We start from the raw sequence: 26,251 nt of genomic DNA, 5'->3' as shown, positions 1-26,251 counted from the left end.
CACCATTTTCTTTTCTTGCACTGAGCCCTTCACTTTGAAACTCTAGTTCACCATTCTGGATAGAGCTCCATTTATCAGAGTGTATTTGAAAACATCTGCGAGCTCCCGTTTGATAGACAGAAGGTTGTAGCCGTTGGTTACCTTAGTGTGTAACCAGGAGAGGAGCCCAGATGATGAAGCATGTCACCTAGGTGAGTGATGGGAATCCGTCCTCCTTTTAGGATTTCCCTATGTCTCTTTGTTCCGTGGACTCTTGCTAGTGTTAATTAGGAGGTAAAGGGGACCTTTACCAGGGTCCCTTTTATGGTCACCCAACCCTTTTATGCGTTAACTCCCTCAGGGACCATAGAAGCTACACGGATTAAACTGTATGACCAGGAAATGGTTTACCATCCTCTTCCGTCAGAAAACAGAGGTTAAAGACGCTGACTGAATAAACAAAGATTTTTTAATAGAAATATAAAAAGTGTTCAGACGAAAGCTCTGGAATGTCCATCAGAAAGCAATAAAAAAAAACAGTCCAAAAACGATTACATGCCACTGATACATGTTAACATAGTGATGGGTCTTGGCCATCATTAAATGACAGTGCATTTTTCTGGTCTATGAGGGGAAATATCTACAAAAATAATTAAATTTCCTTTCAAAATTTCTCCTTAAAGGAGAGAAAAATATAAAAGTGTGAGCAACAATGCACGTTTCGAAGTTTTTTTTAAACTCATTTCACTTTTATAATCGGTTTGATACTATATTGTGTTACTTAAAAATATAAAATATAACCTCTGTACCGGGAATCTCTGCTTCTATTTGGAATAAGTCTTATTATTAACGTTTTTTTCTGGGATTCTTCGCACATGCAGTGACCTTCTACATTTCTAAAAAATTCCAATGAAGAGCCCTTAAGGGAAAAGTGTACTTATTTAAATTTTATCCCAGATTCGCTCAGAAATCTTATACACAACATCTGTATTGCATTTTCTAGTATGCATTGTTAGAAAGTATCTTTCTTATGATTCAGTCCCATTTTCCCAAAAAATGTCTTTAACATTTTGCAAATGTCACGGTACATACAAACATATAAAACGCCCTGGGTCAAAGCAAAATACACTTAAACAGATCTGAGGAACAGTAGTGTCTCATCCCCCAATAAGGGGGGCGGGGTTGTTAATCTGGGTACTCCACCTTTACCGATATGGAGGGGGGTGGGGGAGGTGGTCAATGGGTAGTATCTCAGTAGATTAATATAATATTCTACCTGCAGCAAACTTGGATTATAATCTGTAGTTAAGACAAGTAGAGGTAAAGACAGTTTTTTGGCATGACTGATACAAAGCCTTTGAGGCACTGGTAAAGAAATGTGAAATATTGACGCTTAGTGACAAAGTAATTTCTGCTCACCTTTTCTCAAGTTGCCTTCCAAAATCTGTTTGTGGCGAAATATAAAAGTGTAAAATACAGCTTGGCACGCAGAGTAAAAAGGTCCATGCAGAACTACATCACAGAAAGCTTTGTTTCCAGCGTCCTGGTTAGCAATATACGTGTGCAGCCAGTTAACGAGAAGATCTAGACAAGCTTTTACAGTCCTAAGAAAAAGAAAGTGAAACAAATGGTTACATCTTGGAAATATCCATTAAAGAATAACAGTTGTGATATGAAAGCAAACAGCTACTTTTTATAGACATTTTCCAAGATCTTTAAAAATCTGAATTTAGAGTAAATGTAAATGGTGGAAACCGAAAAAACACGTTTAAATCAATGTTGTTAACATCCAATTAAGACATAACCAAAGCATAAATGTCATTTTCCACCTGTGATACATATCGTAAGAATGTAATGGTACTGCAATAGAATTTCAAGTTATTTTATTTTCCATAGAAAAAGAGACCATACACTTTGATAAACAAGGGTAATGGATAATTGATGGATGTCTCACAAAAGAGAGGCATCTCTTGAATCTCTTCCGATGTGGAGTAGCAAGCAAACACATTAAAAGGCAATCTTGCACTTACTTCCCCGCATTTTGACCCAAGTATTCTAAAGTGGTGCAGTTTAAATAATCAGAAAAAGGAGCTCTCAAAGATGAGTCACTAACCAATGTTGATGTTCTGAAGTAGGTGGAAGGAAGGTGAAACTGTGTAGGCCGGCCATGCTTAGGATAATCGGTATTATAGTTTCCGATGGTTAAATGGGAGATACACATTTCATTCAGTGTACCTATCATACAAAGACCCAGCATTTAAACCAAATCTCAAAGCATTCTTCAACATGAACCTGTACTGATGTGTAATTTTCAAAAGATTGTGAGGCACCTATCATAAACTGATTAAAGTAGGTGCTAAATGCAACCAAAATCATAGCTGCAAAGCGCTTATGAAGGAGTTGCAAGGTCATTCCGAACAAACAGACGGTGAGGAGGACCATTGTATTGTGTGAAGTAGGGTGGAGTGTTTCAGTGGAATGCATGCATTTCTCTCTTCATTTCATACACTTGGAAACCGTGCTTTCTAGGGAATATGGCCATGACACAAGCAGGCAGTGGTGGGGTCTCAGGCTACACTGGACTAAAGTTCTCGTTGGAGATCTGAGATGTGGGGGTGGGTGGGGATGTACTGCGCCTGTTCCTGTGTGTTGGTTGTGTTTGGGAGGATTTTAATTCACAAAATCCAGTATATGTATGCTGGTCAACTTGGCTCTACTATATGGCTAAAACGAATAAAATCTGTTGTGAAAAAAAATTCTTAAGATTCCCATTAACCCTGAACCCATGCCCACACCTGAACCCTCAAAAACCAAATATATACACATACATATATATATATATGTACACTAAACCAAATACACATAAATAATTGTGTATTTATTTAAAATACTGTCAAGAAAAAATTAAACTTTAATATCTCAAAGTTTTTAACACAACCTTTTTTTAATATTCAAAAACTTCAGTTTTATGTATTATTTCAAATTTACCATTTATCATTAAACTTATATACCAACTACATTTCACTAAGTAGGTGAATACCAGATTAATTGTAATTAACATTTACCATTTGCATGATATATGTATGTTTGTTTTATATATTTATGCTACCATAGAGGAAATAAATGTAGCCCAAAGATTACTAGGATATTCACACTTGTTACTACAGTGCAAAAGTCAAATTTGAATTTATTACCAATGCAGAGCGAACTTGGCACAAGAAAAATCAACGATTACTGCCTCACAGGTTGCATATTACAAATGCTTTGCACATCTGAATACACACATTACACTGTGGCAGTCACCATTAAGCAGTTATAGTAGTTATACTTAGGTCCACAGATTTTCCACAGGGACAAGGTTTTTTTTGTTTTGCTTCTAACTTCAGTGCTGTTTAATGAACCTGAACTAAACTTTCCAAAAAATGTTCATCAATCTCAACTCCTTCCCCAAAACATTGATTTGTAATGTTAATTTGCAGTGGAAACTTTGCTCTCTGATACAGAAAAAAACAGCTGAACAGAATTACAATAAATAACAACAAATTTGGCAGAAAGTTAGAATTCTACTCAGAAAGCCTGCACTTTGTGATTTGGTGCAAATCCATTCGCTCATTTGAGAACGGAGGTCATGGAAGTATTAAATGGTTATGTACACCTGGACCGTTGCTTGCGTACGATTTCCACAGTAACAGTAAAAAATATATATAGCACCTTCTGACTACACAAGGGCACTTCTGCTCCTGTTGGCCATTTCAGTACCAGCCCTGCAGTACAATGCGATCGGAGAAGCTGGCCCCAACTAAGAACAAAATGTTGTGCCTGCGGAACTCTGCCCCAGTGTCCTGAAAACCTTTTTGGAAAATCGAATAAGGGGCCGTCTAGAGACACCCTGACCACCAAGGTAATAGCGGAAGAGGTTGGTCCAAGAGGCTGCTTCACTGAAGGCCAAAATGAATGTTGCTTACCTTTGGTAATGGCTTATCCGATAGAGACTTCTAGTCGCAGTTTCCTTACCTCAGAATTATCCACAGGCACTAGATTGCATCTAGATTTTTTTCTACAGCAGCACCTCTGTACATCAGGCGTCTCTATTAAAATAAAAAATTAAATTTTGTTGCAGTGCAAGTACCTCAGTACCCAGCGTGACCCTCCTGTGAGGTACCGCAGTACTCCTGCAGGAGCTACCGCACAAGCTTCCACCTCATGGTACTGCTGTAGTGAGCAAGTTTCCCAGCTTGCAATGTAAAGCAGTAACATGGGTTGGAAGTTTTGTGGCCGATTTCGTGAGGGTATCTCAGTACCCCCAAAAACATTTTTTAGAAAACTCTTGAAGAAAATGTGGATTAGGCGCCAGTGTGTAGGGTTAACTTCCCATGGGTAGTTAGCAACCTAGAGCATCCTACTGCCAACACCCCACTGCAAAGGCCAAGATCAGCGAGCGGTTAGCCGCCCACAAGTGGGCGGTTACTATCAGGGCCAGGCTATTTTCCTTCTGGGAATGGCCGATGCCTGTGCACAGCAGTTAGTTAGCCCATGCAGGGACACTGGCTGAAGATTGCTTGAGGGGTTTGGGCATACAATTAACTTAGAATATTATCTAAATCCCAGGAATTTACGGAGAAAAAAAAGTTTAAAGTGAGGTCATAGTTAAATATGGTAATAAGGTGTTCGATTACTTTAAAAAAACAAAATCGTGAGTGATGTAATATGTGAGGTCATAAGCAGTGGAATGAAGAGCACAATTTGTAGTTACCTCATTAAGCTGTAATAGGTCAATTTAATTTGTTTTTCTAAGCATTCGTTTTTTTATCATTTTAATTTCTACCTATAACGTCATTTTTTATTTTTTTTCACTAAAAAAAGAAAACGGTTGCGTATATATATATATATATTGGCGGCAGCGCTGGCTTTACCGAATTAAATCACCTTTCACCAGCACTTCTGGGTCGGCTCTTTGTTACTTTCTATCCGGGCATCTCGTGCTCGGAGTGACAAGCTTCGATATATATATATATATATATATATATATATATATATATATATATATATATATATATATATATATATATATATATATATATATATCTATATCTATATCTATATCTATATACACACACATACATATAAATATATACAAGTAACCTACCTTTTAAGCAGAAGAGGGCAAAATAAAGGCACTAAGACTTACCTGCGATGTAAGGACTCCCAATATAACTCCTGTAATGTAGGACTCCCAATATAAGGCCTGTGGAGTAATAGTAGCAGACAAAAGCATATGCTTAAGAGGTACCCGAGCTTGGAATGGGGGCAAATGGCAGGGAGCCCATACATTTTTAAGGACAATGTCCTAGCAAAAATGATCATGGTCTGCCTAATTGTCCAACCTTTGGGTGCTCGCCCATATTTGTGCGATAAGGACTACAGTGCAGTGTTTGAAATCTCACTTCTTGAAAGTCAATCTTTTTATGAAGGCACATGGGTAAGAGTTAAATTAGCACGAGGAACACACTGACCACTAGGTATCCCAACCAGCAAGGGTTTGATACAGAGTGCGTCCTGCCACCCCTGTTTTTCAACCGCTACACTGCTGACCTAGATTAAACGATGCAAATGCATTTCCATCAAAACTGTGCCCATAACATAATATACAAATACACAAAACGATGGTGATACGATCATTTCAAAACCATAAGATCACTGAAGCAGGTGGATTATTGAAAAATATATATTCGCCTACTGGTTAATGCTTTCAAATGAAGATCATGATGTTCAGTAAGGGACATATAGCTTCCCACATATGGCACTTAGGCTCACATACAAATGTCCTGAATATCTACTTTAATGTTGGGGTTTGTCTTAGCAACACATTCTCTGCTGACTTTTATATAATGTCAAGCAGGTAGAAATGCACTGCCCTAACTTACTCATTCTGTTGACTACGCAATAACAGTTACATATAAATATTAGATTTTCATACCTTAGCCAAGCAGCTTTCTTTGTAGCAGACTTGGGGCCTGATTACAAGTTTAGCGGTCCCGAGACCGCCGTACCCGTGGCGGCGGTCTGACCACCTCGACCAAAACTGTCCGACTGCCATATTAAGAGATTATCCGATTGCAGTTTGAAAGATCGCTGGGAAACCGCTGAGACCACCTGCCAACTCTGACCATGGTGACGGCGGGAATGTGCCAATGTGCTGCGGGAAGGTCAGACTGCCAGTGAAGCCACCGGCCCAATTAAGAGTAGCTTTACAGCTGGTGTGACCATGGCGGTCCAACCACCACATCTGAGACAGTGGAAAGAGTGGGATATATGGGTTACAGTCACCTCTACAAGTCTTCTGCCGTCATGGAGCCCATCAGACATGTCTTTCCACTGCTGTAATTAATACAACTACCAGTTTCCATTGACTCCTCAGCAAAACGATGCCCCTCCATACACCAGGCAAGAGAGTCGGGGTCGCTAAGTAATTTACACAATAACAGGGACCCAGTCTGGGACTGTTTCATAAGAATAATCAAATATACATCTATAGGATGCCCTCATAGGCCAAAACACTGGTACTGCACAGGAACACAGTACAAAAATGGAAATGTGTTTGCAAAGTATATCTACTGATGTGTGCATTATTTTGTGTTTCACAACAGCCCTGTCACTTCAACTCTAACCGAGATGCTAGACTGCTTTTGCCTTTTCTTAGTTGTCTGCCATGTTACAACTGATCTCCACACATCAGGCCGGTAACCATTTGTCAAGTATTGGTAAAGTGAGATTGAAGTGACTACAACTACAATGAGACCCTGTCACTGCAACTTTAACCAAAATGTGTGGCTGTGGAGGGATCTGCGTCTGTTGCTGTTGTCTACAGGTATGAGTGTGGCTGTGAAGGGCTCAGGTTGGTTGCTGTGCCGTCTGTGGGTATCATTGTGGCTGTGGAGAAGTTTGTGTCTGTTGCTGTGGTACCTGGGGGTGCCGATTGTGGGGGTGATTGTCTGCTATGTACAAGTATGTTTGTGTATTTGGATGTTTTGTGTTTGTGTGTGGAGCTCGTGTTTGATGAAGTGTGTGCATGCTTAGGTGTGCTTGTGCTAGGAATAGGAATAGGGAATTTGGATGGGGAAGGGGCAGGAAGTGGGGTGGATGGTTGGGAGGTGTGGAGGGCTGCCGTGAGGGAGGAGGCCAGAGCCTGAAAAGATCTCTTTAGGCCAAGCCAGACACAGCAGTGTGAATGCTTTCTAGGTAAGCAACCATCTGGCTCAGCTGGTTGCATTAGGATGGAACCCTGGATGGCATTAGGGGAGCGGGAACAGCCAACTTCTTGGGGGACAACAGGGAGGGTGGCAATGGAACTGGGGGTGGCGAACAAAGATGAAGGTGGAAATGATCCTGTTGGTTTCACCACCACTCAGGAGTGTCCACCGGCGGATGACTTGGAAAATGACGAGCTTGAGCTGCTGTCCTCCGTGACACTCATCACACCCTCGTGGTCACTGGGTCCCTCCGTATTGGAGGTCCTCACACCTCTTTCTGCAGTGGGCTCTAGGCCGGTTGAAGACCCCAGGGTCTGCACCTTCTGGGAGATGGCTCTCCAAATGGCCTTTTTCCGATGGGCATTGACCTGTATGGATGTAATGGATGTAGAAACAGATTGTAACTGGACGTTTGAGGATAACTGTTCGCTTAATACACATTTTGTTGACATGTAGCACAAGCACTCATCAAAAGTCAACATATTCCATGCGTCTATGTAACATGCTAAGCACAACTAAAGCATGGATACACACTTTTGGGGTCATCTGATGACAAACCTCAACCCTGGCCATGACCTACACTGAGGCAGCCCACTAATATCATGTAGGCCAGGGCAATCCTTCATGTCCAGACACCTTTACCACTAGGCCCATTGTTTTGATGCATACGGTTCATTCAGGTGAGTACCATAGTATACACAATCCTATGACTAAGGTCACAAGGTAAGGGCTGTTATATGCAACACAGAGAGCTACCTCTCTGGGGGATGTGTGTACATGTGGACTACTTATTGAAATATCCTAGTAATTCTAAATAGGTTTGTGTGATTTGTACTGGCATCACAGGACACCCCTTTTGCCATATGTGGCACTGTAACAGTCCATCAAAATACCATTGTATGTGTTATGTGATAGGGAATATTGTAGCCAAGCAGCAGATTCACATTTCTGAATCTAGACAGAAGTAATTCAATATCTACACTATTCAGGTTTCCAATGTGCTATAGGGCTGAACAACAGAAGCAACAGTATTAGAAAAGTGTCAATAGACCTGCGTACTGGGACAGTTATTCGAGACAGATACACATTGACACTGTGGGTCAATGGTAATGAGTATCAGGTCAAGGGGTAACTTTCTAGGAACATCGATGGATCAGCAGGTCTATAGGGACATTACTCTGTGCCTCAGTTCTCCTGCCAGTGTAAGTCTGCCCAGACTGCCCACATATCATTGTCAGATCCTGCTCTCTTCAGGCTGAGGCTACTTCTCCCACATGAACCTCACATTTCCACCAATTCTATGCATTAAAGTGAAACTTCTGCCGATCTCATATGTGAACATATGGCTGTGTTGCACTGCGTGCCATGACTGCTCCCAGAGGTGGCAAACAGCAGCTACAATGGAGGAGGTGCTGACTGCAGCAATGTCAGCAAACAAGAACGCAATGTATGCCGTCAGCGCACACAGCCATTGGACCCCGGCAGTCAGTATCCCCAACATTAGCCTATGACTGTGTCCACCGCCCATGCAACCGCCCAAGGAGCGGTTGACTTACGCCAGCGGTGTACATTCAATATGCCCTGTTAGCGAGGTCAAACATCTGCCACTTTAGCAGTTGGAAAAACTGTATTGGTGACAGTTGAGTGCGTCACAACCACTACAAATGAGGGCAAACAGGTTTACATTTTAAATGCTCTGTTTCCATGTCATGTCTAGTAAAAATCTTCATCTGTGTAGTGAATTACTGTGCACATAGGCAAAATGTGCGCAGAGCACTGTACACCGCGGTTGGGGGTATTTCACATGAAATGTTATGCTTACTTTGCACGCCGTGGCCTAAATACATTTATGTGTTACTCCTGACATAGGTACCCTCGGAGAGGAAGGAGATGCCAGGCTCCAGTATACCACCCATTTCCAGACCCTCAGAACATAGAATACTGACATGCAGTATTGCATTTTTTGGCCACAGCCTTGTTTCAATTTACTGTCGCTATTTCAGGTGGAATGTCACAACATATGTTCGGTTAGTTACTCCAAGAGCTGCTAGCAGCACTTTTGAGATACGTGGACAGCTACATCTAGCTCCCCAGATGTCAGGATTTAGCCACTGTGAAGGCAAATTTCTATGTTCTTGGGGACATCTCACATGTGACTGGATCTGCCCATGATTCCTTCATACAGTGGAACAGCACCAACCACGGATGATGTCACAACTACTTTCGGAGGAGGCCTGCTTGTACGTAAGTGAGGTGTGTCCTAACTTTGGGCTTGATTAGGATCGCGGAGGCACAGAAGACCCACCGCCAAATTAGGATAGCGGTGGGTCTCAAAATCCGTCCGCTGCTTTTCCGCCGCGGTCGCCTTCCGACCGCGGCGGAAAAGCTCCAACATGGCTGGCGGTGTCTGTCAGACACCGCCAGCCATATTAGGATAGCGGAAAACATATGCTTTTCCACAGCGGCTTTTCCGCCGTGGAAAAGCATACGGAGATTGCTTTCGGGGGCCCGTTGCGGGCCCCCTTGGTGACGGGGGTGGGGGGGTGCACATGGGGGGTACCTATGGTACCCCCCTGCATTTGCGTGGACAAAGCAGCGGGCACCACGCGGTGCCTGCTGCTTTGTGCACGCAAATGCCGTGCATGCTTTTTTAACATTGCGACCGTGCAGCTTGAAGCTGCACCAACCGCAATGTTAAAGATTGAGGATGTGACCGCCACCCTGGCGGTCACATCCTAATCTGCACAGAGGGACCTCCGCAGCCCCTGCGGACGGTCCCTCCTACTCTATGATGGCGGACGGACCTGGTCCCTCCTACTCTATGATGGCGGACGGACTCAGGTCCGTCCGCCATCATAATCGGCCCCTTTGTGTGGGTGATGTCAGGTAGTATGATCTGAACTTGTGTAACTCATTGTTGCACTTTTTTCCATCTTCCATCTAGAAGACTCAGCGCATCCCAACTATTCATGATCGTTGGCACCACTGTGGAATCCTACTACGTCAGGGGATGTCTGTTTAAATGAGACCCATGGAAGAACACAACAGCAGTGGAGTGGGATTTTGGGCATCTGAAAGCCAGATTCAGATGTCTGGACAAGACTGGGGGAGCCTTCCTCTACTCACCCGGGAAGGTGAGCAAGATCACTGTGGCCTGCTGCATGCTCCACAACATTGCTCTGCAAAACAAAATCCCTTGCATCGTAGAGGAAACAGGCCATAAAGAAACACCAGGTAAGGAACCTGAAATGCCAAATGATGATAAGGGTGAAGAAGAAGGAGCTGGCTTGCGTCAAGATCTCATCCGAAACTACTTCTCCTCCTGAGTGTAAGTATGGTGTGGGACGTGATGACGGATTATAATTGCAATTCTTGTGGTAATGTTGTAAGGAGTATGTTAATGCTACATACTAGGAATATATGTATCTGGAAATATCTGAGTAAAGGTCTTTGTATTGTAAGTGTAGCTTTGTTGAGCTGTAAATGTCTTAGACTGTGTTCTCTAGTGGTTGACAATGTGATGTGTGCTATATGGGTGGTTCATTAGCTAATATCTGTGTGTTCGTCTGATTTAGGTACCTTCCCCATGGCATCTTCATTTGGACAATTCAGAGTTGTGACATTAGCAGGTATATGATGCTGTTCAGATATACGAAGTGGATTATGGATTGGCCCTGGGAATGTCTGTCACAGAGTTTGGGTGTACAAATCCGGTACAAAGACAGCTTGCACAGCGATAGGTTGGAAGTTATGTGGCTTCCATTGGACTTGTTCCTTGTGATGTTTTGGTCCTAATACAATATATGTGCCATCATGATATACAACACAATACTGTGTTGAGCCCAATTCATGCTAGTCTCCCTTCACATTGGCTAATTCCTCATTATGTATGTACTCCATGTAGCTGTTGATGTGGCTCCTCACTGTAGGCCAAAGCACTTGTGGCATATCACTGACATTTGTTTGTGACATTCAACCATATGCCAGTCAGTAATAATAGCTTTATTTGACAAATACTCATAAAAGCTGAATACAATACAAAATATATGACCAAGATATAAAAACTTGAAAAGAAGCTTCCCATAAAGTTAAAAGTCCATAAAATAATAAAAACAACAATTAAATGTATAGACTCTACTCAATGTTACATACATATATACAAAGAAGTCTTTTTAGAAAAAACACAAAGTTCAGTGAGCAACTCGACTCTAGCTTTGCGCTTACTACCATTATCGCTAAAAGAAATCTGAAAAACAGACCCCAATTTAATTTAAAGAACTAAGAAAAATAAAAGTTAGGCATGTAGTACACATTCATTACAGTGCAAGTAACACTGGATTGAAAGCACCCTGTGGTCAGAAACTGCTGTACTGACGTGTCTGTTTATTTGATGTAGAATTCCTTTTGTGAGGTTGGCAATATGGCTCCAGTTGATGATGCAGACCTAAGTTATTGTTGCCTATTGTGTAGGATTTTGTTAGATGTGTCCCCTCCTTCCATGGTGTGAACGTCTTTAACTGATTAAGTGATCAGTGACCTAGATTAACAGAGTCCTGTATTCCTTGCTATGTTTCGGACATCATGTGAGCCTATGATTTGAACAACGGAATAAAGAGTTTTATCAGAGCAGACACTTGAATGTATGTGTTGTTGTGACATGGTAGTGATTCTGAGTTGGACATTGTTTACAAACAACATATTCATGCTTCCAGAAATTCCTATTTTTTACATTGTAAAGTTCACATGGTAGTACATTCACCTTGTTATATGTGAGAATTAAAACAGGAGACAATGATTCGGTGACGTGTGTTTTTAATCAAGTGAACAAATATAAGATAAAGAAATTAACAGTACAAACAAAAAGTGAAATCTTCAGTCATTGTGAATGAAACCATTGTAGCAGAATATAAATTGTCTGGAGTCCAAAGTCCAACATACTCCTCCCATCAGATATGGAAGAGTGGGCAGAAATAGTCCACAAAGTGAATGTGTAACACACACAGGAGGACATTAGGGCAAGATTTCTTCCTGGCAGTGGGCAGTGCCAACCCTATTTTAAAATACTTCTCAATAATCATATGTCTACACATTTCTGGTACCTCACCCCCACTTCACCATACAGCTATTGGAAAAAGACAAAGTGCCCCTATTATAGGGAGCCCATTGGGTATTGCACCGCCGACCTAACGAGGAGCAGTCCAGATGATGAAGCATGACACCAGAAAGGGTGTGTGAGGGCATTACAATCCAATATATGGATCCCCAAATTTGAACCTTCCCGGGTAAAGTTGGTCACTGGTTACCCTACTCTGACACACTATCACTGAGGAACAGCATAAGTATCGGTTCTATTAGTGGCCAGTGTCTAGCCACACCCACCTCCTGGATTTGTGGATGGACGTACCCTCCTTTTGTCAGAGGGGGGGGGGGGGGGGGGGGGGGGGCGGGGAGATCCACCGCTGATGAGATAGGGGCGTGTGCAGGCATGTCCTCCTCAGACAGTGCCACCCTTCCTTTGCCTGCGGCAGATGTTGACGGCCTGAATGCTCTTTGAACACAGGAAGGGTAAATGCAGGAGGAAAAACCCTGCAGCACCCCAACCAGGGAGGCCATATTGGTGTTGATGCTGGCCACCTCAGTGTGTATGCCTGAAACCTTCTGGTATGTGTCCCTCTGCAGCTCCTTAATTTCCCGGAATTTGGTCTTTACCTGGCCCATGACACTTTGGAAGTCCTGGTAAACTACCCTGGACTTGGGTGATGGCAGCCTGGGTATCCGTGGGCCCATGTGGGATCACTCTGTGGGCACACACCTACCCCCACTAGCCTGTGACCTTGACACAGATTGCACCCTCCCACTAGGTCTTGGTTCCTCAAAGACTGAGTTGTTGATAGTTGGCTAGGAATCCATGACTGGATGATACTGACTGTGCTAGGTGCACAGGTTGGGGGTGCAGTGGTTGGCTGTGTTGTTGCAGATGTGGTGGGAGGAGTTGTGGGCACAGTGAGCCCCACTGTTGCAGTCTGCCCAAATGCGCAAGGACCATCATCCACATCCACCTCTTCAGGAGCTTTGCCATCACCGAAGGCTTCATCCTGGGACAGTGCAGAACTCTTTTCGAATTTTAACCTCTGTGCAGGGGCTGTGGCGGATCAACCTGTAGAGAAATAGAGACCGTTGTTATCGGTGGAAGTGAGGTATCTACAGCCACATTTATTGTGTCAAAGTAAATGGGGACCTAAAATGGAACAAAATAGAGATCAGTATTGTCATCTATTTGCGTGGAGTTGAAGTTGCTAACTAGACATTTGAAGACATTCAATAGAAGTAGTAGTTTTAATCTGCTCATTAGGTGTGCAGATATGTGGCACTTTGGCTTTAGGGATAGACATGACATCTCCAAAACTCTGCTTCAAACACAGTGTAGTCATACGTGTATTTGTCCATTTCAAGGCCTAGTTGTGTACAATACAATAAAACTCACAGCTAGGTTATATATGCAGCATTGTTCATCATGTGAGGAGTGCAGAGTCAATGAGTCACCTGGCACTGCAAATCAGCTGAGTTTCCATCATGGCTTACATATATTAGGGACACATCCTTGTTAGGGTGCCACTCAAGCCATCAGTAGTTTAAGCTGATGAGACCAGGACACCATGAAGCAAAGTAGTCAGACATATCTGAGTGGAACATTATCTATCCATTGCACAGTCCATGATGAGTAAAGATCAGTAGCAACACGGAGACAATAGAGAAGGGGCAAACGTAGTCTAGCATCTTTGTTAGATTTGCAATGATAGGGCCTCATGGCAGATGTAGTCACCTCAATTTCACCCTACCAAGACTTGACAAATGGTAAGCTGCATAATGAGCCAAGATCAAGTGTAACATGGTAGATAAGTGAGAAGGACCAAAAATAGTCTAGCAACTTGGTTAGAGTTGCAGTGACAGGGCCTCTTAGTAATTGTAGTCATTTCAATCTCACTTTACCAACAATACAATAGTGTACCATACCTGTTGGCAACATGCATTTGGAATGGACCATACTTTTAAATATTCACACATTTCATGGGTCCTGGATTGATATATTTATGGTACTCCACTTACCAGACAGCATTACAACATGTGCAACGTCACAGAGTTGGATACATGTGCTCTGATAAGCAACAATACACATTGAAACAGACAAACCAACGTCTCAGACACTGAGTATTGCATGTTAGAAAAGATAAAGAACACAAAAGCAAAAGCAGATTTGAGAGCAAACAGGACATTGTGACACTGTGCCATTTATTGATATGTAACTTACCAGATTCCACGCCCCCAGCAATTCCTGTCCAGCCCTCAGAATGCAGGATGGCCCAAACCTTCTCCTTCAAGGGAAAGAATTGTAATGGTGCGCTGGGAGGGCCACCACCAATCCTCTGAGCCTCCAGGTGGTGGTGGTTGTACCAGGTACGCACTCTCAACCGGAGATCATTCCACCACTTACTAATGTCACCATGTGTCCGCAGGGTGTTATCAACAGCATTCACTCTGTTGACTATCTTGTCCCACATTTCAGTTTTCCTACTGAGAGGTGTATGCTGGACTTGGGAACCAAAAATGTGTAGCTCTACTCTAATGATTTCATCCACCATGACTTTCAACTCAAGCTCAGTGAAGTGTGTATTTTTGCCAGGCATGCTGAAAAATTAAGATGTGAGTGAATATATGAAAGGAAAACGAAACAAGTGATACAGGTAAAAAGGTGCAAAACAAAAATTACAGGTGGTGGAGGGTGCTAATTGGGAAGATAAAAAAGGGCTGCCTGTCTTATGGGCTACAGTTGGGAAGCAAAGTACACTGATCAGAGATGGGGGTGTAGTTTATAGAGTGATTTGCAGGCGTGCCCAACCTGTCCAAAATACACCAGCTGTGTAGTTTTAAAATCCATACAATGGTCACAGTTGTAATGTTCTTTACCGTGCACATCACGGGGGTCTACTGCCATTGAACTACTGTTTGTTGACCGCCAGTACGACTGTGTAGTCACAATATACTCGGCGGGTAAACTGCAGACCTGACTGTGTCAGTGGACACTACCCAAACATTACAGACGTCTGCGATCCTGATGGGCAGAGGGCCGTTGCCACAGTTGGCGTTTCAAACAGCACAACTCAAAATAAGACGGGCAGTAGACCGCTGGCACAGTGGTCTCATAGAGAAAGCGGACACAGCATTTGGGCGGTCTGACTGTCAAATTCGTAATCAGGGCCTTAATGTTCTGCATGTCTAAAAAGCCAGGAGAGAGTGGGTAATGAATTCTAGAAACCAGAAAAGTAATCCTATTTATGTTTTCATAAACCAGTTCATTTTCACAAGGGATAATCTCTATACATCAATGTTGTAACCAGTGCCCTGCACTTCTATGCTACAGAGACATTAAATGCATATTTGGACTTTTGTGATAGTTCAAATCGGTATTCAGTTGTCTGTACACTGAAGCTCAAAGTTAAGACATCTAGGTGCATAATACTGTTGGTGGAGTCTGATCTAAGAAACATATGATATGGAATCTGCATTAGCTAAAATGAGGGGGATCCAATCACTACGGAAACTAGAAAAAATCTGGGGTTCATTTATATACCATCTCTGGGACATTTATTTGGTGTTGCGGACGTGCGCAGCACTGGCGAGGTAGTGCACGCGACGACCGCTGAACGTTCCCCGCACTTAAGGGGTTAATGAGTTCTAGAAATGTATATTTTTTCTTTTTTCTTGTTTATTCTGATGCTATGTGTTTGTTGTTGATAATAAAAACAATAAAAAGAAATAATACTGTTGTATTCAAAATTCCACACTGCAAGCACTTTTTTTTGTTACAATTTCTTTGTTGACACAGTTTTGTATTTGGTAAATTAACTGTACACATCTCTTTTAACCTCAGGTAACACCCACATAGGAGGAAGAAAATAAAAAGTTTCTTACCTTCTGTAATGCTCTTTTTTGTGGCTACTTCAACTGTAGATTCTTGAACATCCACAGATGCCAGATTGGATCCAGAAGATTTTTTACAGCACACACCAGTAGGTGACAGCGTGTGGCTCCATGACAACCCAGGACCCGACCCAGGCCTACTTGTTATAGGACCACATGCCAGTGCTGTGGTCTGAAAGGACCTGAATCAAACTTTATTTGATGGGCGGTAGGAAAGCTTTCAATGCCAAATGAATGACCGCCAATGCCAACAGGTTGATGTGGAGTCAGGTTTCCGCCAGACATCAGAGTCCTTTGATTTCCACCTCTCTCATATGACCTCCCCAAACCCAGCCGTGATGCATCTGTCATAACTGTCCACTATTAGTGGGGTAGGGAGAGGGATTTTCTGCTGTTCCAATTGCAGTCAGCAGCAGCAACTAGTAGTCAGGTCTACGCTAGACTACTCTGCATATGCAGTCAGTGGTGCCCAATCCTGATTTGATGACATATTTTACATAATTCTGCTCATCCTTAATGGATTGCGTCAGGTTGAAAAGTAGGAACATGTAACTATGTATCTGGTAGACACACAGTCTAGTCGCAGATTCCTTAACTTAGAATATCCTCCAGGCGCCAGTCTGGATCCAGAGATTTTTCAGCAGTACCTCTGCGCGCCGGGGACGGCGTCGCATGGCTCCGCCCAGACGTCATCCACGGATATGACGTCAGTGGAGCCATAAGTCCCTCCCAGCGTGTAGACGTCAGTTTCTACTGTGAAACTTTTCCACGCCACAAAGCTGAGCCACTACTAATACTGTGAGAGTGTGGGAACAGTGTGCCAAAAAAAAAAGAGTACAAATCTTTTGAAACAAAATGACAATAAAGAATAAAAATGATGAGAAACATCACAGTGCATGATAGAGAAAAACACTTCAGATTGTAAAGGACTGAAAGGAGAGAGCAGAGTGCTCGCCCCTAGAAACAGTTGTGCATAAGTGAAGACCCATACCCTCCTATGAGGGAAAAACAGCAATGGAAATGAATGTTATGGTAAAGGACAAGCAGTCTGCAACCACATGAATGTGATGGTAACGGATAACAAGACTGTAACAACATGACCGTTATGGCAATTGACATTTGAGCAACAACAAAAAATGTGCAACCATACTCACTATATATGACCAATTGACTGTAGCACAGTCAAATATAGCAAAAACTAATGGATCTAGAATATCCTGAGGGAGGGAAGAAGGAAATAACCAATCTGCGCACTGGAAAAGAACCAGGGTTCAAGAGCGTGGATGGCACTCCTAAGTGGACCTTGCGGGATCCTATGGAAGGACCATCCAGGTACAACCACCACCCAGGAAGAACATTTCCAGTGGCAGGTAGTATGGCTATACAATAACCAACGAATACCTCAAATAGGGTATGTCATATCCCTATAAAAGCAAGGGAATACCTCTAGACACTAGCTGATAGAGAGGAGTAGAAAATAAGAGCTGAAACAGCTGTCTAGCTGTGCTGACTGTCCGGTAAATAACAGCATGAACACGGAGACAGATACCAGAGAAAATCAGTGCCAATATTACAACCAATACAAAGGAGATCAGAAGTCCGCAACAAAGGACGAGAAGTAACGTGAATCACGGAAAATCAGACATGAGATGCTGGACCGCCGAGTCTGCATTACTGTCAAAAAGGTGAGATCCATCAAAGGGCAAATCTTGAATACTTTCTTGAACATTTTCAGGAAAACTGCCATCACACACCCAAGCATGGCGACGCACAGCAACTGACCTGGACTTAGCCTGACCTACACAGTCAGTGGTGCCCATGGCTGACCGAATTAAAACAGTGCCAGTTCACGACCCCCTTGGAGTATCGAACCAGGTCAGCCCGAGGGCCTTCGGAAGAGAGGGAAGGAGGCGCTCAACTGAGTCCCAGATGGTGAAAGTAGCTCACACAAACACGCAGGACCTTTTCAAGGAACGAAGGCCCAAGCTAGTGGATGCAAATATATGTCGACCACACGTCTCCAACCATTGAGACTCCCTAGTAGGTGGAAGCAACGGAGGAGAGGAGGAAGGCAGCGAGGCCGAGGCTGCCTGGCCGACCAGCCCTTGAGCCCTAGGGTGGAGGGACAAACAGACAGGGTCATTTGGAGCCGGGCGATGACGATGTGCTATAGCACGATCCACAGGGTACCGCGCCCAAGTCCTTAGAAGAATGTCGTACAACGACTCGCCAAAAGGCAGCAAGGGCTCGAAGTCTGCGTCTCCCTGGTGAAGCAGATCCAACAAGGGATCAGAAGGCAGAGAGACTGATGGAGGCTGGATCTGTAGAATTTCAGAAGCTTTGCGAACAGCTCCTGCAAATGCTGCACTAGCCTCCGTGGCCATTCTAGGTGGCGACAGCAGATCATCAATAGGGGAAGGCTGCAGGCTAACACTTCCACCAAAAGCCAAAGATTATGCAGCCCGAGGAGGACCAAGGACCTTTAAGCGCTCCACAGGAACATGTCCCTGGGAACATGTAAGCAACACTGGGGGAGGTGAACGTCTGACTGGGAAGCCTCAACGGGCCGACTCCAGACGTTGCAACGAATCTGGAACCAGAAGGCGCCTGGGAGAAGGGCAACCCAAAGATGGCCTGCAAAGCCCGAAAATAGGCTTCCATCTCGGTCCCTGTCACCCCAACACCGGGAAAAGGTGGGAAGGCGGGGTCAACTGCTGATGGGCCGTATCCGGTGAAGACCGGGAGCAGAGGGCACCAACGTCACGGCTACATGTAGCAGACTGCCTCAGAGACTTTTGCTTGTGCTTACCTTCGGAAGGTAAGCGACGTCCACAGGAACGACGCCACGACCTGCCCCGAACAGGAGCCTCAGCTCGAGATGGAGACTGGCGATGCTTGGACTCCAAACGGGACATCTGGGTGGACAACAACTTCATCCGACGTTCCTGAGGGACTTCGGCTTCAGCAGCCGACAGGTGTCGCACTTCTCGGAGTCGTGGTTCTTACCCAAGCACCAAATACAGATTGCCTGCCGATCCGTCGCCGACATGTGCCGTGTAAAGGTCTCATACGATTTGTAGGCCCGAAAGCATCGCACACTGTTCCTAGAGGCGAAAAGGCATCAGGAAGGTCTAAAAAACAAAACAGGCCAGAGGAACCGCCTCTCCTGGATCCACGTTGCAGACGCGGAAAAGAAGAAAATTGATGTCAGCGTACCCGGAGGGACTTATATGGCTCCACTGACGTCAAATCCGTGGACGCCGTCAGGGCAGAGCAATGCGACGCTGTCCCCAGCACACAGAGGTACTGCTGAAAAATCTGCAGATCCAGACTGGCGCCTGGAGGATATTCTAAGTTGAGGAATCTGCGGCTAGATGTTTTTATCAGATTTTCTTCGGCACTGCCTGCAAAACCTCAGCAGCCATGTCCCACAATGCCTAGGAATACCTACACAACTGGACCCGATGAGTGAAGGGCTAGGCTGGTGGGAAAGAATATTCCTTTCACAAATGCCTCAATTCTTTTTGACTATCGGGGTGAGTTGGAGGGGAAGAGTTGGAGTTAACCCTGTTTTAAGATGCCTGCACTAACAGACTCTCAGGCATAAGGTGATGGGTCAGAAAAGTAGGATCACCCTGAGTAAGTAAGTGTTCTGGGATACTTGCCTACTGACAGGTGGACACGAGCAATATATTGCCCAGATACTCATTAACGTGTAAATCAGGACATCGTTGAATAGTAACAAGAACAATGACAAGGACTAAGCCTGTCCAGGATGAAAAACCTCTGTAAGGACACTGGTTTTCCCTTCACCAGTAGGAAACCGTGATTTCAACTCTTCAGATGACAAAAGCAAATAAGCTGTCTCTTCGCTAGGAAGGCCAGGGCAAGTGCCCAATCCACTGGCTTCTAAGTAGAAAGTGTCATCATCATATTGTGGGACTAATTCATCACCATCATCACTGAAAACTAGTTGACTTTGGTCACATTCTCATCTTAACTGTTGCCTTAGCTCTGAAGGGTGGCTCCTAGGTAAAGGCAGTATTTTATCAGTCACAGAGAACTAAGACAGTACGGCGTACAGACTATTCTGGGACATGACCTTACTCTAGATGAATTTGTTTCGGAGTCAGCGAAGACAATAGGAACAGCACCCTCCTCCGGTGTTGACATGGCATGAACCGGCATTGATCATAGCGCTGAATTTAAAGTTGGCTCTGGAGATTAACTCAAGAGGGGCTCAGACAGCACAAACGGTGCAGAGGACAGATCTCCCAGTGGTAATCAGACTGGAACCCTCAGTGGATCCAAAGGCGCACCAGAAGGAGCTGGAAAAGGGCCAAAGATTTGCAACATGGCTTCTCAAAAATCCTCAACTTTTTGCAATGTGGCCAATGGCCCCAGAAATTCAGTGTGCATTGGGATCAACTTCAGAATCTGCTCCTTGGTGGGGGGCATCTTTAAGTCCTCACAACTTCTCAGGACGAGAATGGCAACACTAGGATTAGGCTCGCTTGGCCATCTGCTGTCTCTTAGACTTCAACTTACCAGAAGAATTGGACTGCGATGATGACCTGTCGTGGGAATGGCCCACCCCCTCGACTATGAACAAGAACAGGACTTGCACTACTTCTTTCTTGTTCTGCAACGTATAGGTTGTTTTCGCATTCCTGGATTGCCTTCGGATTCATACGACTCCCATAATTGAGTCGTGGCCTGAACCCAAACATCAGAGACACACCTCCTGGGGGTCGGTCACAGATATCTGTTTGACAGTCACTACAAGTTTTAAAGACTGTAGTTTTAGGATGGGACATGTCCCCGTGTACACAGGAAAAGATGGATTTTGAAAAATAACTTGTTAGGAGACAAGAAAAAGGTTGAGACCTAGCTCCAGATCTGCATACAAAGGCAGAGAGAGAAAGTAACTGACACAAGTAAGCTGAGGTGGCGCTTACATGCAGCTCCATCACTTCCAGGGCAGAAAAAATTTGATGTGGAACCACACAAGGCCACCTACCAGAGCACTAGGATATGCTGCAAAAGAAATCTTACAGATTTAGTCTGCCGCGCATGAAGATATTCACAAGGTGAGGAATCTGCAGAACGAACAATCCTTCAGAAGGTAGTTTTTGCTAGTTTAACAAAGCAGTTTCTTTTTGAGGGGATTTGGTTTAGTTTAAGTGTCCAAAACACTTGTACAGCTACCCCTAGTGATCTCAGCAAGCATTACTGAAGTAACAGTGTCACTCTCCGCTTTTAAGAGACTTTTAAAAGCCTCGGACACACCTACTGTGGTACTATACATATGGGCTTGATCCTTTCTCATAAATAATGGTTCTGTCGACTGCTCTCCGGGGGGAATGTGCATTCTCCCAACTGAAGGTTGCTTACTGAAGGATGTGAGGGATACACTCCTAAAGTGCCCTATAGTTGGTCAACCAAAGGTAGAAGTGGTAGGAGTGGTAAGTGCTTCAAGCCCTCTAGGAACTTCGAGCTCAGTCTGCTGATTAGTGAAAAACACAATCATTCCCAAGTATTTATTTTGGGCACAGAGAAGTGTAAAATAAATTATAAAACTTACACCACAGGAATACATTTAGCTCTTGCAAGGAAACTGCCAATGTAACTAGCAGCCGTCTGCCGAATGACTGCAGGATTATTCGGATTTTGAAGTTTTTTCCAAAGATGCTCGAGAAAGGACTCAGCAAATCCCTGCAATAAGAAATGGAACATGTTAGAGTTACAAATTTAGCAGCATAGGAATTATTATTCTGTTACAGAAAGTGCACTTCATTCACAACTCAATCACAGTTGCAGGGCTTTGAAAATGACCTCTGTTTATACGCTATAGGAAGAGTGAACACACTGATGTTGGAAGCAGTGTCCTAGTTCGCTTATGTCAGATTAAACTGCAAAATCAGACAACAATATTGACCACTGAGTATAAGTTTGTTGGTGACCCACCTACACCTGCCCGCCCCCCCACCCCCCCAACTTGACTAGGACCCATTTGGCCCCTTGCCAAGGAAGCAAAATTAGTAGTCAGGGAGGAGTGTTTAACTTCAGGCTAGTTCCATTACTAAGGTGGGCTACCTGAAATGAAGACAACATTTCAGTCTGCCATCTTGGTGATGGCAAACTTAGGAAACCTGAGACAGGGCTGTACCCACTACCCACAGGAATTGATCATTTGGGGTGAGTCGTGACCCCAGGGCTAGGTAGTACATTGGCTACTACCCTTCACTCCTCTAATGCGATCCTATCGACCTAGCAGAAGACAGACGTGAAGAGTCGCAAGAACATAATCCTTAGCAAATGACTTGGCGACAACCCTGCTGGCCTGCCTGCTGACTTTTCTAATTGTGCCAAAAGAAGACTTGTCCTGCAGCTGCTGTTTCACCAAAGCGTGGGAGAACTGCCAGCTCTTCGCCCACGAACCAGGAACTCCTGTGGAATAGTGGAGCTGCTCCTCTGCATCCTGCATGTACCAAAGACTGAGCTGTGAGGCTCCAACGCTGTGAACATCCAAAGCTGGAATGCACCACGGCACCAGAGCCACCTAGCCAAAGCTGAAGCAGGCCAACGGTGCCAATATGGTCCCTATACCGTCCAGATTCTAAACCCACCTTGGATCTCCCTGAGGTGGACTTCTCAACGTCACCTGCAGCCTCTGTTTTCAGGCCCACAATACAGCTGACAAAAACCAGACGCCTAAGGACACCTCTGTACCAGTCGCCAATGGAGAAGAGAACCAACGGTGGCCCCACGACCTTCGTCCTCAAGCATCTGGAGACCTGAGCCCACCCCCCTGTTGGTTTAACCTGACTGGCCTCCCAGTCCAAACCTTCAACCTCTTTTCACGCAGACGGATCCCCATACACTAACAATGAGCACCAGAACCTGTATTGCACCACTGCACCCGACTGCCCTACTGCTGCTGGAGGGGACCTGCAGGTGCTGCCTTGGAACTTGCCCCATACTTAACTTAAGTCCAAGAGATTGGTTTTGTAAGTCCCTGTACTCTACCTGCATGCAGTATTTGTTTTTCCTCCCATAGGATAACATTGCAGCTTCTGAAAAATGCACTGTCCATTTTTGAAAAATGGAAGAATTTCTATTTGAAACATACCTGATTGCATTGATTCTGGTACCTAAATACATATATAAAGATACGTGTAATTTTTATAAATTTGTGTGGCTCTCCTTCTTGAATTGTATGCATCATTTATTGCCTGTCGGTGCATTTTGCAGATGTCTAACACTCCTCTCTGATAAGCCTAATGCTGCTTGACCACAGAACACCCTAGAAGAGCCCCTTGGGATTGATAGAGCAAGCCCTTGTGCAAATGATTAAGGTGTTCTCTTACTAGTGGACAATATACCTATTGTTGGTATATGATATAAAAAGCCAGCTCCCTACAGTTGTCTGGACTTTCTACAAAGTGTCCCTCATTTTGGTGCACTACATAAAAAGCTAGTTTCCTACAGTCATGTAATATATGTAAGTCGCCCCTGCAGCAGGCATAGTAGCCCTACGGCAGGGTGCATTATATTACATGGGAGAGCATATCTGCATGAGCAATTATGTCCCTGTGCTGTCTAGTTCAGTCACGAAATGGTACAAATGAACAGGGAACCCATCTTTTGTATATGTACTGGGGACTGGTCATTACGAGTTTCCCAGCTACATTATGATTGAAATTTATGGTGTTTGGTATCCAACATATTGTCTTAAAAAATGTGTACTATTGCCAGGACTAGATTTATTATGACATGCACCCAGAGGGCACCTTAGAGGTCCCCCCTGAAAAACCTACTAGTATCTAGTGTGCTGGCTGACTGGTCTCGTCCAGCCTGCCACGACAGACATGTTTCTGACGCCCTGCAAGAGAAAGCCCCTGCTGAGGCCAGAAATAATGCTTCCTCCTAAGGAAGGTGTTCACATCTCCTCTGGCAGGAGGACTAGTGATCTAACATATCATGGATAGGGGCTTCAAAGCAACTGTCGCCTTTAGTGTGCGATTCCGGCTTTGCCTAGACCTGGGAGACGTGAGTCCCTTGCTCACTTTGCCACTGGATTCAAGCAAGCCGGGCTGAAGACGGCTGGAATGCCAGAAACCGGTCCTCGGAAGCTTGTTTCCGGTCCAGGGAAGACATGGCTTGGCAGTTCGAGCTGGACTGTTCCCATGAGGCACAGGGTCAGACTGATTTGCATATAGCCATGTCTAAACTGGGGTGGCAGAGTGGGCTAAAGAACGGTGATGGATTAAACCCAGATCTTTTGACTGGGTGTGAGTGTTTGATTGATTCAGATGCCCCGTCCATCACCACCCCCTTTTGTACCGCTTTTGGCCGCCGTAAGTGTGGCAGGGTATGCTCAGATGCGAGTCCCTTGCTCACTTTGCCACTGGATTCAAGCAAGCCGGGCTGAAGACGGCTGGAATGCCAGAAACCGGTCCTCGGAAGCTTGTTTCCGGTCCAGGGAAGACATGGCTTGGCAGTTCGGGCTGGACTGTTCCCATGAGGCACAGGGTAAGACTGATTTGCATATAGCCATGTCTAAACTGGGGTGGCAGAGTGGGCTAAAGAACGGTGATGGATTAAACCCAGATCTTTTGACTGGGTGTGAGTATTTGATTGATTCAGATGCTCCGTCCATCACCACCCCTTTTGTACCGCTAGACCTGGGAGATGCCACCTTCTGCCCTGAGGCGCATTTGGCAGCAGAAAAGGTGGGAGATTAACAATGATAGTAGGCGTATTGCACCTCCAGGCTAGTCATACCCCTATGGTGGGCTACCTGATGTGTGCAATTAAGAACTCTGGGACACAGTTATTTCCACTACCCACAGGAAGTGATCATATAGGGGGTGTAGTGACCACAGGGGTAAGTAGCCCATTGGCTGCTACTCTTCACTCCCCCTATTTAGAAACACCCTCCCCCCGACACCAGGAACACAGATTTGACTGCCTGAAAATAGAAGAAGGACAAAGAAGAGCTGAAGATGGGAGAACTGTGAACTAGCATCAACTTTGGTGCAAAACCCTGCATGTCTGCTGCTTTCCTGACAATCACCGACACAGACTCATTCAGAAGTAGAACAGCCTCCCCAAACCTTCAAAGGTCTGTCCAGCACTTCCTCTAACCAGAAACATCTACCTTGGAGTGGAGGAGCCACTTCCATGCACCAGCAGGCACTGACTGCGGCTGCCTGGTACACAGTTCTGTCGACTCCTGGGCCCACCAAGGGAGCAGCACCCCAGCAAGAGGTCTTTGTGCTCCAGGACGTCAGATCTGTCCCCATGTAAGGTGTGGAGACACCTGGATCTGCAGGAGCCGCCCTGCGCCAATACCAAAGGTACCAAAGTCAGTTGCAAGCACCAAGGCTGGTTTGTGTTCAGTCGTAACTTCACCGCTACCAAAACTTAACTGCACGTCAAGGGACCCCAAGGGAGGCCAGCTCAGGAACACCGATAACCAGGAGAGCCTCTAACTAGCCAACCCACTGGACAAAACACCTCTACACCCGAGCGCCCCAGCTCAGGCTCACGTAAACCGACGGTGTCTCTGTGGTCCTGAGATCCTCAAAAGCAGAGCCCACCCTTGGGTTCTGCCAAAGTCCCCCTTTGCATTCTATTTCTTACAGGCACTGTTTCCACTGACTTTAACAGGTAGCGTTTGCTAGACCAGGTGTCATTGGCGTGAGTCTCCCTTCCATTTTTTACTGATTGCCTCCTCTGTTTTTGATCTATTTTGCTGGTTAGATGCTTAGGGCCTAGACCAACCTGTAGCCTTTCTCAGTAGGAGGTTACTTCCATGGGAACAGAGGTGGAGTGCAATTGAGCGTGAGGCATTTGCTGTGGTCTGGGCACTGAAAAAGTTGAGACCATACCTGTTTGGGACTCACTTCCGGGTTCAGACAGACCACAGGCCCCTCAGATAGTTGATGCAGATGAGGGGTGAGAACCCAAAGTTGTTGAGGTGGTCCATTTCCCTACAGGGGATGGACTTTACGGTGGAACACTGCCCTGGAACAGAA

At 44.8% G+C, this 26,251-nt stretch overlaps 1 protein-coding gene across 1 annotated transcript in view; it reads right to left on the bottom strand.

The window, feature by feature from the left end:
• The window catches only part of RRN3 (RNA polymerase I transcription factor RRN3), a 546,972-nt gene that overhangs the window by 248,207 nt on the left and 272,514 nt on the right, over positions 1-26,251 (bottom strand). Inside the window, exons 13-14 of the mRNA XM_086941427.1 lie at positions 21,793-21,923; positions 1,399-1,583 (exon numbers count right to left, since the gene is read on the bottom strand). Of these exons, the coding sequence (XP_086797553.1) occupies positions 1,399-1,583; positions 21,793-21,923 (316 nt within the window). The remainder of the gene's footprint in view (positions 1-1,398; positions 1,584-21,792; positions 21,924-26,251) is intronic.

The sequence above is a fragment of the Lissotriton vulgaris genome, chromosome 10 (genome assembly GCF_964263255.1).
Source record: "Lissotriton vulgaris chromosome 10, aLisVul1.2, whole genome shotgun sequence".
NCBI lineage: Eukaryota > Metazoa > Chordata > Amphibia > Caudata > Salamandridae > Lissotriton > Lissotriton vulgaris.
The sequence above is the reverse complement of the archived record's forward strand: the minus strand, read 5'-3'. Positions and strand labels throughout refer to the sequence as shown.